Genomic DNA, 14,701 nt, shown 5'->3' with positions numbered 1-14,701 from the left:
TACTCAAAGGTGAAACTAGCTATAAACCACAGGGTCCATCTGTGTAATTAACTCATTTATACAAACAACTCATTTATATACTTGTTAAACTATATTTTGTTTATTTTAAGCACATTAAACACTAACCCAGTACTCTTTTACCATCAATAACCATTAGTAAAGTATAAATAAACCCATTTAAAACTGGCACAATATGGGCCACCTTTTTCACCTCGCGAGACCAAAAACTTTTTGAAAATTCTCGAGGATGGCTCTCGTCATTACTAATAAAAATCAGAAGTAAAAGTATATAAATGCGAGTTATGTCTTTATCGACTATATAGGCATGACACATCCGACAAAATTGTTTTTTACCATAACTTTCTCAATAAAAAGTAGAGTAAATTACATTTTTGGCCCTGTGGTTATATCACTTTTACTATATTAGCCCAAAATAAGAATTTTTAACATATCTGCCCTCATGGTTTCTATAACTAACCATTTTGGCCCCTAAGTCTAGAGATCATGGGGGCCAAAATGGTTAGTTATAGAGACACGAGGGCTAAAATGGTTAGAAAGTATACAAACAAGATTGTTTAAATCCAAAATTATAAATAGTTATACAGTTCAAAACACACAATTTACTATTAACTTGACAGGTTCTGTACACACCTCCATCCTCAGGAGTAGAATACAATCTAGAAAGGGTCTGTGTCCACAAACCCTAGACTCAGCTGAAATCAATAATCAAATAATCAAAAGAGGAAACAACCAAAAATGCAAGCTCACAACAAACCCTTGACCGTAAAAAAATGACCGTGCGACTGACAAAAAAAATGAACGACGAAAATAGCTATTTTTTTTGGTGACCGTGAAAACCTGTTACCAGTAAACTCACGGACCCCGGGTAGAGTTGACAGAAATTTGCATTCCAACTCTCATATCGACCGTAAACCAGCATTTTGAGAGCAGAAGCAGCTAAAAATGCACCGGTGCTCTCACTATCACACTAAACACAAAAAACTCGGCTGCCAGATTTAGAACAACTGAAGGGCCATTTTCAGTTTATTTTGCTTCCATTTTGGCAGCTTGTAGAAGGCTTCTTTGGTCATTCCAAACTTCTCCCTGAACTCAGCAGAAGACAAGTATGTCTGCACAATGCAAAGTTTTCAACAATTTTAAGGACTGTTCTCATAAACGACCGTACACACACTGATTTCAACGGTAAAATACATATTTCCTTGAATACACAATTTCCGAAAACAATACCTCTCTCTTGGTTACATCAATATCTGGAGCAGGGTCGGTGGATACAGTAATAAGGCGTTCATATGGATATAAAGTAAGCCCTTCCTCATCTTCAACTTCATTTTCTTTAACGTCTTCTTGTATCGTTAGGGCTTCCATTTTACTGCTCATCGTGTTTTCCTTGGAGTTTGAATCAGACTTTGGTGGCGATTTGGGCCGAGCTATATACATGACAACAAGTTTGGATTCATATTTTGAATCAAATGGCATAACTATAATCAGTTGTCAGTGTGAGAAATCTTACGTTTAATGGAACGGGGCATGAGGGGTTCTCGTGGAGGTTGCTGTTCAAAAGTGGCGGCTAGTGATGCTAAAGCTGTAGACCTTGAAGCAGCATTAGAAGAATCGGATTTTGGATAAGGTTTTCTCACTTGGGGAGGGGGTGTTGATAGGTTTCTTGCACTTGCATTCTCGAATGTAGAAGCAAGAGCGTTAAAGGCTGGTGATCTGCCTCTTACGCGGACTCGGTCTGGGCTGAAAGACACACTTCTTGAACGCTGCTGCGGTTTTTCGGCTGTAGCAGACCTTCCTGCATGTGCTACAGGTGTTCGCCTTTTTGGTTTCTGATAATATAACAATTATTTTATTAGAAAATTTACAACTTACAAGCATCCATATTTGCCAAAAAATCGGAAGAACAACTCATATGCAGTAACATCCTCCATGAATGATAGATAGTTTATATATAACTAGGTTATAATCCCGTGTATTACACGGGTTGAATAAATGAATTTTATATACCAAATAATAAAACATTATCTTTTTAAAAGCCTCCTTTATTGCACGGGTTGAAAAAATGTAATTTTATATATTAAATAATAATATAACAAGTTATATCTATAAGAACCATATGTATTGTACAGGTTGAATAAATGTAATATTATATACCAAATAATAAAAAAAAATTATATCTTTGAAACCATTGTATTACATGGGTTGAATAAATGTAACATTGTTTACCAAATAATAAAAAAAGTTATATTTTTAAAAACCCCCGTGTATTACATGGGTTGAATAAATATGATTTTATATACCAAATAATAAAAAATATATATTTAAAAAAACTAACGGATTTTTTTATATTTAAAGTAGGATAAGATTGAATATTAATCTAAACTACCGGATTTTTTTATATTTAAAGTAGGATAAGATTGAATATTAATCTTTATTTATTTAGTTAATATAAGATCGAAAAATCATATGATTGAATAGGTGAGAGGTTGTATTATGATAAATCGGTTAAACGTACTGAATAATAAAGATAATAGTGATTGTTGAACAAATTAATTAATCGAATTTAACAGAAACATTTGTGATGCTAGGCGGATTTTTTTTTAATTATTTGAAAGTTAAGTTAATATAAGATTGAAAAATCATATGATTGAATAGGTGGGAGGTTGTATTATGATAAATCGGTTAACCGTACTGAATGATAAAGATAATAGTGATTGTTGAACAAATTAATTAATCGAATTTAACAGAAACATTTGTGATGCTAGGCGGATTTTTTTTTTAATTATTTGAAAGTTAATATCAACTTTGGAATTCGTATGGTTCTTATTAGATTTGATTAAATATTATTGATAATAAAAATTTGTATTAGATTAGATTTTAGATTTGATTAAATATTATTAATAATAAGAATTTGTATTAATTTAGATTAAATACTATTATTTTTAGTATTATTAATAATCTTAATCAAGTAAATGAGAGAATGACAAGTGTCCAAAAACAAGTTTCTTTTATTATATAGTATAGACTAGCTTACAACCCCGTGTATTACACGGGTTGAGTGACGAAAAATGTAAATTATAAACTTGTATATAATCCTTATTAATGAACTGACTTATTTAGATAAATTAGTAAAAATAAAGAACAGTTATATTTTCGTTACTTGTACATGTGATTTGATATTTTATTAGTAACTAGGGTTAAGACCCGCCCGCGTTGCGGCGCGGGTACATAGTAAACATTGAATGGATTAGTCCAAATGTTATATGATGCATTAATCATATGAAAACACATATTTTGACGTATCCAGTTGAACTCAGTGTAACCTATATAAGCATTGTGATTGAATCAAACATAAGTAAATGGAATTCATATCGAACAATCATAACGTATTATATGTGACCCAACTCATACATAGAAAACGTAACGGGTATGAAGGAAAATATGCACATGTAATCGAAAGGGATTAATTAGAGCTTTCGGAAAAAGGGGAGAAAAAAAAACCATAATTTGACTCCACTCAGTTCGAAAAAAACTTTACGAAACATACATAAAATAAACACGAAAACATATTATATTTGACCTGAATCATTTCCCAAAAAAATTTACGTCGAAAAGTAGAACAACTTGAATTTATACCAAAACTTACATAAAAATATGCAAGTAAAAATGGTTTCTTTAAACGAAAACGTAGTATATATTGACCTAACTCGACTATAAAAAAAGTTTACGTCGGAATGTAGAACAAATCATATTTATACATACTCGTACATAAATATGCACCTAAAAATAGTTTTTAAGTAAATGAAGTATAAGGGTAAACTGAAACAAAATATTAGTAAAAAATTTAATAGGTTAAAAACGTTCGTAAAACCATGCCAAGTAGCACCAATGCCACAACGACATCGACTAAACATTGTAAAAATAAAATAGATAAAATGGTAAAAATTACATTGAACGAAAAGGAGACTACAATCGTTGAACCACGTACACCCGTTATAGTGTCTTAATGCGAAGAAATTAACCAGAAACGTAAAACGTATAAAATAATAACTTAGTCGATCTAGGACCTGCCCGTTGCGGGGAAGTTTTCAAAAGGAAAAAAATGGGCGGCGTTGCGACGGGTCTGTCAAATATGAAAAAATAGAGCAAAAACGTTGAACCTCACATGCACGCTACGACATGTTAACTCACAAAATTTAGAACGAAACGTAAAAAGAAAAATATGCGAAAGATAAAAAATATGTGGGACCAAATTTGTAAATAATAAAGTGTTGTGTTAAATTACAAAAGATGAAAAAGTTTAAGTTAAAAGTAAAAAAAAATCAAATGGATTAAAATGTAAAAGAAAAAACTTTAAGGTTGAAAGTGAAAAATCAAGTTTTTTTCAAATGGGTTAAAAATGTAAAAGAAAAAACTTAAAGGTTTAAAATAATTTTTGAAACACTCCCCAAGCATGGAGTACAAGTAATGATGCACTAAAAAGTTGTTAATTTATATATGGAATAATTATAGTTTATATCCAAATAATATATTTTATCTTAACAAATACATATGGTTAGGGTAAAATGAAAACTTCTACAACTTGGGAGAACTTAGAGAACTCAACCTTACAAAAGGTTTTTTGAATTTTTTTACAAAGGGTGTGAACGAGTGGTTAGAGACTCAAAGTGTTAAACTTTTTGATTTTGCATTCAAGTGGTTAAAACCACTAAAACATAGGGACTCAAAAAGTAATTTACTATTAATTAAATTTGAAATTATACGTTTGATCTCTAACTATATTAAATAATACTATACTTATTATATTATTTGATATATTTATATTTGTTATAGATAATTATTATTTAAATTTGAATTTAGACGTTTATCTCTAACTATATTAATTAATATTATATTATATTTTATGTATAAAATTAATATGTAATATTATTAATAAAAGGAATGAGGCACCATAGAGTGACACGTGTACAAAAAGATTTTTGTTTATTAGTATAGGAAGATTAGTTGGAAGTTTTTGATTTATTAATATCATCACTGATTACTTTTCTGCTATCACACAATTATTATTGATATAAAATGTTAACTCAAGCTGCTCCAACAATGACCTATATTGACTTGTAAAATTGCTCATTTATAAATAAATGGTTTAATCCGGAATAACAAGAATTTATCCAACAAAAATGAACAGGGGAATACTTTGACAGTTAAATTTGCATTTAGAGATGTCAAGTCTAAAGTCTCCATTATACTTATACGGTCAAATGGGCTATAAATGATTTGCATAATTTTTTTAAATCTCCAGCGGGTCAAATGGGCTAAGCTAAATGACTTAACTATATAGAAAACAAGTCAACGGGTTATATGGAATTATGGATCGAAGGGATTAAAGTCATTCGATGTCTATTCATATTTATAGAAATAAGAAATCTCCTCAATCGTTTTGACCCGCTACCAAACTCAACTAACCCACCCGCTTTCCCACCTCAACTTGCATGCTAGAGGAATAAACAAATACAGTAAAATATGCCTTACATTTGTCAAGGTAGGACGACCACCGTTTTTTAGTATGGAGAGTCTCCTTTGGAACGAGTTTCCATGCATCTGCAGCCATATTAACAGGTTACAAACAAACAGACTTATATATTTACCTAGCCATACTTCAACTTATAATTGCAAGGTGATTACTTACTGCAGATTTGGTTGAATCCCATGTGAAGAAACGTGTGAAGAACTGTGGCTCACTTCCTTCATTTATGATATAAACTGGAACTTGAGGAGATAATTTCTCAAGAAGAAAATCACGTTTCACAAATTTCTGTTAAATTTTCAAGTGTATTATTATTTATGACACAGCCATATGAAGCAAGCAATTTTGAGCAGAAAAATGGAATAATAAACATGACAGCTCAGCAATATACCTCCCCAATAACTAACGCTTGTGTTTTCAGTTTCTGATCAACCTCCTGCCCTACCCAAACAAAGATGCTTGAGTGACAATCAAGAATAAATATATCTTCAGTCATCAAATCGTCTTGGTTGAAGTTGTAGATCTCAGTCACCTGCATTAAAAGTTTTAAATCACATGAAATGTGATCAAAAGGGGAGCGAAATCAATGAATAGAAATAAATGGGAAAAAAATAGGTAATACACACCTTCAAATCTCCTAAACCAGCAGAAGGGTCAGATTCAGAAAGGAGCAATGAAAGCGAAAAAAACAAATTAGTATAATTCTCACAAGGAACAAAAGAATTCAGTTTGCTGTTATCAAACCTTTTAAAAATGTGCATGAGAACAAATGGGGATCGCTTTCAGCATCTCTTGCAATCTTCTGACTAGGGTATTCAGATTTTCCACCTAAAATTTCCCAAAATTGTTCAGACTCTGAACCCTCTTTTTGTAATTTGGACTGCATATTTGGCTGCAATTGTGTAACCGTAATCGTTCAGCACATATTTCGCCGGAGAAATAAAAGTTAAAGAAAAAGGTGAATATAAAGAAAATCTCAAACCTTAATGACATCAAGTTGCCTCTCAACGAGTTCCTGGACTTCAGGAGTTGTAAGGTTTCCGATCCATGTAAAGACTAAAGAACCACTGAGCAATATGTAACAGTAAGAGGAGTTTAACGATGAAGCCACCTGATCCAAGTAGAAAATAAATAAAATATTTGCGGGTGATGAAAATTGAAAAGTAAATTTCATTACCAGTAACGAGAACAAAAACTAATATTTTCAAATTAAACTTACGGGTTCAACTTGGATTGCTTGCATGTTTTCCGGTCCAGAACCTTGAACTCGAAATAGTGAAATCCCGTCATCTTTAAAAGTGTCATCGGGAAGTTCCTTCTCTGATATGAAATTCTTGTATCCATCACTTAGACCACCCTGAGAATTTCATAATTTTTATGATTCATGTAAATGAAAAGCAAAAAATTCGAATTCAAAGTTTTTGATCTTTATTATAGCATCTGAGTTGAAGCACACCTTAAAAACCAGAAAGCTCTGAAAGATTGCAAAGAAAAGGATAGGTTCACTTCCTTCATAAACTTGCAACTAAATACCCATAAAACGAAATATCAGTACAAACAGATAGTGATATTAATAACAGGCATGTAAATATGCAATGCTAAATTAACGATTAAAGCAGCAACCTGAGAAGCTATAAACTTGAGTGACTCAACCATCTTGTTTGCCTGTGAGGTAGCTGAATTCCGTTCATCCTACAACACAATATGGAAAAAGTATTATAGGTTCTTTCAGTCTATTGTAACTCATTGTTTCCGTTTGAACATGAGTTTTGTTATATAGGCAAAAAGCAGAAAATTTGATTTAAAAAGAAATACCTCAACACTCTGCTTTCCAAACCATGTCCCTATAAGGCATTCCTCTTGATCTTCACCAGGATAATTATATTGAAAGATATAACATTCTCCACTGTAGAACTTTGACTGATCAGAAACTGGAAGAAGTATCTTCTCTTGGCCATTTACACGCCAAACCTGTGAATAAATTAATACAAAACCGTGTAAGGAAACCTGTTATGTATATTATATATTCAAAAGATTACCTGTAAATTTCCAGTGCAATCAATATATGGTTGAGGTTCCTCCTTATTAACGGGCGCAGCTTTTAGTAAGCCCCTCACGTTGAGCCCTTGTCGCTTTAAAAGTGCTAAAAAATAAACACACGTAAAAATCACTCGTCAAGCAATATAAAGTGTAACATTGGTGTAAAATGCTCCAAATTTAATTTTCTTTTTAGAATCTTGCAGAGCAGAAGTGTAGAGCATGTAATCACTAACCAGCCACCTTGCCTCTACCATCCTCCGAGACAGCCACCTCAGCAGATTGAGGCCAGGTGTCAAACTTTGACCGAAAAGCCACCGTTTCAAAATTTTCAATCACACGGATGATATTAGACTTTAGTCTATCCTTACTACGCAGGTATTCCTACAAAATAAGGTCAACAATAATAGGTTAAGATGATGTGTATTATTAATGCAAGTATGAGAAAAGTGAAACTGTGAAAGCGTTAAGTTTTACTTCTGCAGCTCCACTTGCAGCCTTTCTTTCATCAAGAGAAGTGCTTCTCCCCATCCATACATAAATTTCTGACCCACAATCCAAAAGATAACATTTATTCGTATCTAGCAACTCCTTTGTTAAAGAATCAGCAGCAACAGGTTCTGCCTGCCCCTTCTCAACACTTCATTACAACAAAAATGTATGTAAACTTCATTATGTGTTTCATTTTGGAATCAAAACATTTACCATTCATATTTCACATGCAGAATGATAACATGAACCTCTTTTCTGTCAACACATTAGATCTGAATGCTAAAAAATATATGTTGCAAAACCAATTAAAATGAAAGGATTGTTGTGATATAAGAATGAAAAGAGCCAAAAATGACATAACCATACAGAATGCAGGGATCATGAACATTGTTTTATTGTTGATGAGCTATAGAACGCTACTGAGAATGTCTTGACCCATGATTGCATACACCTTACTACTGACAACAGACAAATAACGAATGTTTCTCGTATCTTCCTTTGCAAGTGGACTTTGTTTAATCAATCATATATGCAGTTTGTTTAATCACCATGAGGAAATGTAAACTTCGCATTATCTACTTGAGTTCTACATCAAGACCCGTAGCTAACCCTGTCAAGTTTGGATTGCAGTCCTTTTACACACGGGCATAAAAAAACTTTCGGGAATATCTCTTTTCTTTATACGGGAACTTTTAACAACAAATCTTGCCTTACATCTTGGTTTAAATGTATAGTCTTTCTGCTTCAGTCCATAGACCCACTTATTTTTCAAATTCCTTTTACCTTAAGATAACTTCACCAACTCAAAAGTGTACCGTTGTACAAGGATTTCCTCTCATCATCCATTGCATGAACCCTATGTGGATTGGGAAGACATGTTTGATTCTGGGTCCCGACCTATGTGAAAAAGAACTTCAAACCTAATGGGTTATACATTAAGTCCTTCAGGTGTTTCCATAACCATACAAGGGTGGTTCATGTTATTCCTTTAAGCTTGTTTTGTAGAAAACAATATCTAGCAAGTAGCAATGTCACATCACGTTACCATCCGCAAGACAGTAGGAGATCAAACAGTTGGAAGTCCAAACGTTGTGCGGTTGAGCTGAAGCTTTATCCAAATGTATAAGTAGAAGACTCAAGTTGCTGAAACTTATATGGTGGAGCTCGTATTTTGATGGTCAGATTATTTTCGGTTTGGCGTTTTTGCTACATGTTTGAGGCTACCTCTTAATCCGAAAAATAAATTTTAACATTGGATGTGTGTGTATGTGTGTGGGAGCGTTCGCGCGCGCATGTGTGTGTGTGTGTGTGAGATAAAAATGAAACATCTACATAAAAGTTAAAACATGAAGTCCACATGATATACTTTGTTGGTCAACAAGAAAATGAAACATCTACATAAAAGTTAAAACGTGCATATGTAAATCTTACCAAAGTAACTGAGTGGGAATTGCATCGTCAATCTTGACGTCATCCGTAACTGTTTTCCTTGGAAGTGGAGCAAAGCCACCAAAGAAACCCCAGAACTCTCCAGTGTCAGCATCAGACATCAATTTTCCATCCTCTATAAAAAAAACACAAATAAGACTTCAATTGAGAAAATTACTAAATTATACATACTTTTTGTTACCAATATGATATCCACTTACCAACAGTTGCTATGTCACATTTCCCATCATGATATGTATCTTTGATATGTTGCACAACCTCTAGTGCTTTAGCCCTTTCTTGAATGCTTGAATTGGATCCATTAAACTGGAATATCTTATTGGCGGTATCCAAGATAAAAATGTCATCATGATTGAGTGATGATCGAGCAAACGGAACCTAACGCCAATAAACTCAAATCAAAATCCTGAAAAGTCCAAATTGACATGTAATGATGGAAAACAAGAACCGCAATGGTGAAATTTACCTCTTTTACATGAACCACGTGTTTTCCTTGACAAGTAAACATACGGATCTTGTGTTCCTCAGATTCAACATGCTTAAAACCAGATGCTGTTCCACCTTCTTGAGGTATGATGCATGGTTTAAAGTAAGATAAAAATCTCTCCGTTTCATGTCCTTGTACTTCTCGATATTGAACAGCACGTCCTCCGAGAGCTGCATCAAGTTCAACCGTTTTTAGTGCTGCCGCTCCAGCTTCATCCTGTAACCAAAAAACAGCAACCAAAGTCAGCTGAATTAAAGATCGGGACACATTTTTATGGTTATATAACATGTACCTGATAATAGAAAGTCATGAATAGAAGAAATCCAAGTGAAAACTCACCTGACTTGTATCTTTACCTAGCCAATAATGGATGTCATGACGTAATGCACCGCTTTTCAAAGCAACAGTCTGTAAAAAATGTACAATGACTTGGTAAACAAATATATAAGTAAAAAAAGTTTATGTTTAAGGAAATAATAAATTGCTAAAAATCCAAAAGCTACATAGGCACTTTGTGGATTGCTGAACACTCCATTCTAACTAGTTACAACTTTTTTCTGATGAGCAAAGCAGATAACCATATTTAGTGGCATCACTTATAATTTATAGTTAGGGCAGTTCATAATAGAATTATATTCTTCACCGTAGATCATACAGCAATACCTCATAGGTGTTAGTACAAAAGGTCAAGTGTATATAACTTGTAGCATAAAATGCAGTTATGAGTACGTTATGCTTGTTTACACAAAGTAATCATACGAAAGAAAGAAATAACGAAAAAAGTATGCAACAGCGTTAAGATTAGAAAACAAACCTTTAAAATGACATAAGAGTCCCCTGTAAAAAATTTGCCATAAGAAGACTGTGGAACAGGCACCGGCTTAAAATTCTCAATGCGCCACACTTCAATTCCTCTATAACTTTGTTAAGGAAAGAAAAAAAGGACAGCCATCCATGATAACCAAAAAATATACATTATAGAGCATATAATCTACTAATACATGCCAGAAATTATAGTTGGTAACACTTAAGATTTATGTGTACCCTTTTTTCAATCAATTCTAAGTGATACCACTCCCCCATCATTTACATAAAAATAAAATAAATATGCAACTGGATTACATTAACCACTATATATTTATATGAAAGAACAAAGGATACGCTTTCTGTCCAGCTCCTTGAAAAGCTGGATCCAAATCTCTCATAGAAACAGACATACTGTGTTTTTACTTCAGTATGTGGTTTTAAAAAGCCACAACCTGAATACTGAAATGGAGTTCAACTATCCCCTGAAATGTGCATTAAAAGGTCAATGGAGGTCTCGGAGATTAAGAAGATAATCAGTCAGGCATTTAGTTAGGGGATGAAACATGAGTTTGATGCTATAACAAAAAGGGAAATATTAAGGATAGTAGACCTTAACATTTTCAAATGAGAAAGAAAAATTTGAAATACAATATCTAAAAAGGCACAATTAGTCATAACAATTCTAGTAAGGCACTGCCTAAGAGCTCAATCTGTTTACAAAATCACAAAATTTCGCATCTGTATGTGTGTGAACCATTGGGGAAACATAACACTAGTAACTACATCCGATTATCAAACAACGAAATGTACACTGCTACTTTCTTTAAAGGAACTAACATCTCTATCGATTAAACTTTCAAATTAAAATCATTCAACAAACCACAAGAAAGCCTCCTGTTGTAAGTTGTTTCTGATAATGTTACATGTCTATTATAGTAAATAAGAGTCAAATCTCTTCTAATTGACACTGACAGACAGATGACTCAATTTCATATGCAGGCCCAAAAACAAATGCAAAAACCAAAACTCTCACAATTATAAATGCACACCTGTCTATTCTACACCTACCTTACACAAACTTCAATGCATTAACAATCTAACAATTCATCAATCCACAGTGTTACATGTTTTTCCCCAAATCCTACACCAAAACTCCGAAACGCGCATCTATAAACAAACACTCATCAGATGCACAATCCAATAACAGACATTCAAAAACACGAGAAACATCTTCTAGTTTCACACAATCGAACATCTATTCCAATCAATTCTAATCAATTCTAATCAATTCTAACCAATTCTAACCAATTCTAATCAAATTCTATTCAAATCTAATCAAAATCACTTCAATTATCCAGATCAATCCACAAACACAACCAGCAATCACTCCAGCAACACAAAATCAAACAAAATTATAACTAAATCACTGAATCATGATTAACAAGTTAATCGAAACATGACGTACCTTGGCGGAAGCAGAATCGATCGGCGAAGAAAAGCAGGTTCAGATCCAATCAATCTGTATATGCAAAAGTGTATAGGAAAATGAAGAGAAAGTTATGGCAGAAAGAGAGAGAAGAAAAAGGAGGAAGATGAGATGGGGAGAATGATGAATGACAGGCGTGCTTATCACTAACCTGGCAATGGAAGCTCAAAAAGATGCTCAAAACAACTGTCAAATTTAATTTACGGCGTTTCTTTCTACTACATAATAAAAATATCTTTCTTTGACTTTTCTTGACCCGATTAGTTCATCTACCGGCTTGTTTTTAAAGGTTTTGATAACTTGCTTTGTAATGAAATGATATTGAATTGAATTGAAGTTTGTTTGTTTGTTTTTTTTTTTAATAATAGATTTTAATAACCCAACTACTGTCCATTGGTCGGCAACGTCTCAATTTCAAAAATTCTCACTGGTGGTCCAGTCTTTTCACATATTGGCCTTCAATGGACCCTGAGTAACAGAACGCTAATGCCGTTAGTCTCCGGAAAAACGTTTTTTGCCGGAAAACTCCATTTTGACCGGAAAACTCAACCTTTTCGTCTCAAACCTCTTTATAACTTTATTACGCACCTTTAGGAACATTTTCTAGTAAAAAACTTCAATTATTAAGGTCGCCGGAAAAACCTTTTTTTCGCCGAAAAACTCAACTTTTTAGCCGGATAACTCAAAGTTTTCATCCCAAACCTGTTTGTAACCATAGATCGGACCTTTAGGAATCTTTTTCCGATCAAAAACGTTTTTCCGGCGACCGGATACTAACAGCGTTAGGGTTCTATTAGTCAGGATCCGTTGAAGGCCAATATGTGAAAAGATGGTACCGCCAGTGGAAATTTTTAAAGTTGAGACCGTTACCGGCCAACGGACAATAGTTGGGATTATTAAAATTTATTTTTCCTTTTTTTTTATTTTGTCATTGAATTTTGTTATGATTTTGAGATGTGAAATAAAGGTGGTGTGATACGTATTTTTAAAGGGAATTATACTTTTCCTTTACACAAAAGAAAGGAAGGGTGAATTTAGCTATAAAATTGCTATATATATTATATGATGATAATTAATTTGGAAGGATATAAGTATTGTAAATGCAAAATGAATGGATTACAAAGTTATTGTAAAAAAAGAATAATTATTTTGTGCTTTCTAAAAAGTATAAGTGTAATCCTAGTTTAATCTTGTTTTTTATGATTTTTTAATTTACTCTAAAGAGAAATCAACTATCTTAGTGATCTCTGATTAAAGAGATAGTATGTAACATCTCATATTCAATAAATAACAATCTAAACTTTTTAATTAGTGGTTTATTAGCAAAGACAAAACCTTTAAAAATACTTAAATTTGAAAGAGGAAAATTTTAAGTTTAACAACAAATATTAAAAGAATTTTGTCGTTAAAAAAAACAATCTAAACATTTTAGAATATATATAATAAAAATTTAATATAAAACATTAAAACTAGTTAACATTATCGCCAAACATCATAACCAATATCACAATGCTTCACAAATAGAATTCTAAAGCATCTAAAACATTGAGAAATATACGGAGTAAATTACAAGAATCGTACTTTATGTATGTTAAACTGTGTCTTTTGTCTTTAATAAGTACAAAAACCGTACTCGATGTTTGCAAACCATTGCACATCATGTCCTTTGACCCTAACTCAATTAATTTTCATAGTTAAGTCTGACCAATTAGACCCCACACAGGGATACTTTAGTCATTTTACCTTAAATAAATATCAAAATAAATAATCATCTCCAACACCCACCTGCCACCATACCCTACCTGCAACCACACCCCACCATCCACCTGCCACCCTGTCCGTACTCTCTTTCGATGAGTCTTCACCACCTCCGGTAACCGTTCCCCCTAATTTCGTGTGGGTATGGGTTGGCCCATGTTGCGCCGGTCAAATGGTCAAAGTATAAGACAGAGGGAAACAAAAGGATCTGAGGATCGAAACAAAATGAGAATTATGAACCTTTTGAACACTATGTCGCAGCGAGTCTGACTGCAAATTTTCACATTGAAGAAACAAACCATGTACTTCATGATCCATCCTCCCTCTCTCCTAATCTCCTGCACATCAATCATTGAAAGGGAGTTAACTCGATTATTACAGTTCATAATCATCTAAAAACCAATACCTAATATAAACGAAAGACGATTCAAAAGGTTAATTAGGGTAACAACAATTACATGATGTCTTTGTTGTTACTACCCAGCAAACGCTCTGATTGTTTCACGGCTATTATCTAAAGCCAAACATTAAAGAAACACGGGTCGACAATGAACGAATCGAGACCTGTTTAGGGTTCCAACAACTTCGCTAACTTCCGATTGATCTTCATCTATTTGGATTTCCATTTTGCTGACAC

The 14,701-nt window shown here is 33.2% G+C and overlaps 1 protein-coding gene across 2 annotated transcripts; it reads right to left on the bottom strand.

Annotated features, from left to right (window-relative positions):
- Positions 1–574: 574 nt before the first annotated feature.
- LOC110940636 (villin-4) lies at positions 575–12,559 on the bottom strand. Of its 2 annotated transcripts, XM_022182187.2 has the most exons (24): positions 12,458–12,559; positions 12,286–12,339; positions 11,175–11,302; positions 10,828–10,927; positions 10,353–10,421; positions 9,993–10,229; positions 9,727–9,904; positions 9,509–9,641; positions 8,063–8,225; positions 7,822–7,969; positions 7,588–7,691; positions 7,364–7,519; positions 7,172–7,240; positions 7,005–7,073; positions 6,768–6,905; positions 6,531–6,659; positions 6,293–6,440; positions 6,175–6,185; positions 5,940–6,080; positions 5,711–5,836; positions 5,554–5,622; positions 1,532–1,850; positions 1,249–1,448; positions 601–1,130 (listed from the first exon to the last, which is right to left on the bottom strand). In XM_022182187.2, exons 3-24 carry the CDS (start codon positions 11,228–11,230, stop codon positions 1,017–1,019), a joined length of 2,877 nt encoding a protein of 958 aa, XP_022037879.1. In that variant the 5' UTR covers positions 11,231–11,302; positions 12,286–12,339; positions 12,458–12,559; the 3' UTR covers positions 601–1,016. The 2 variants fall into 2 exon arrangements, with proteins under 2 accessions (XP_022037880.1, XP_022037879.1); XM_022182188.2 differs by having other exon boundaries at positions 575–1,130; positions 12,286–12,469.
- Between the last annotated feature and the right edge of the window lie 2,142 nt (positions 12,560–14,701).

Source organism: Helianthus annuus, chromosome 5 (genome assembly GCF_002127325.2).
Source record: "Helianthus annuus cultivar XRQ/B chromosome 5, HanXRQr2.0-SUNRISE, whole genome shotgun sequence".
Lineage (NCBI taxonomy): Eukaryota > Viridiplantae > Streptophyta > Magnoliopsida > Asterales > Asteraceae > Helianthus > Helianthus annuus.
The sequence above is the reverse complement of the archived record's forward strand: the minus strand, read 5'-3'. Positions and strand labels throughout refer to the sequence as shown.

Excerpts from the sequence above, each read along its gene's own strand:
- LOC110940636 (XM_022182187.2), bottom strand. The coding sequence starts at position 11,230 with ATGTCTGTTTCTATGAGAGATTTGGATCCAGCTTTTCAAGGAGCTGGA. Across the intron at positions 10,422-10,827 it reads ACTCTTATGTCATTTTAAAG|ACTGTTGCTTTGAAAAGCGG; the intron begins GTTTGTTTTCTA and ends CATTTTTTACAG. Across the intron at positions 7,970-8,062 it reads CTGCAAGTGGAGCTGCAGAA|GAATACCTGCGTAGTAAGGA; the intron begins GTAAAACTTAAC and ends CTTATTTTGTAG.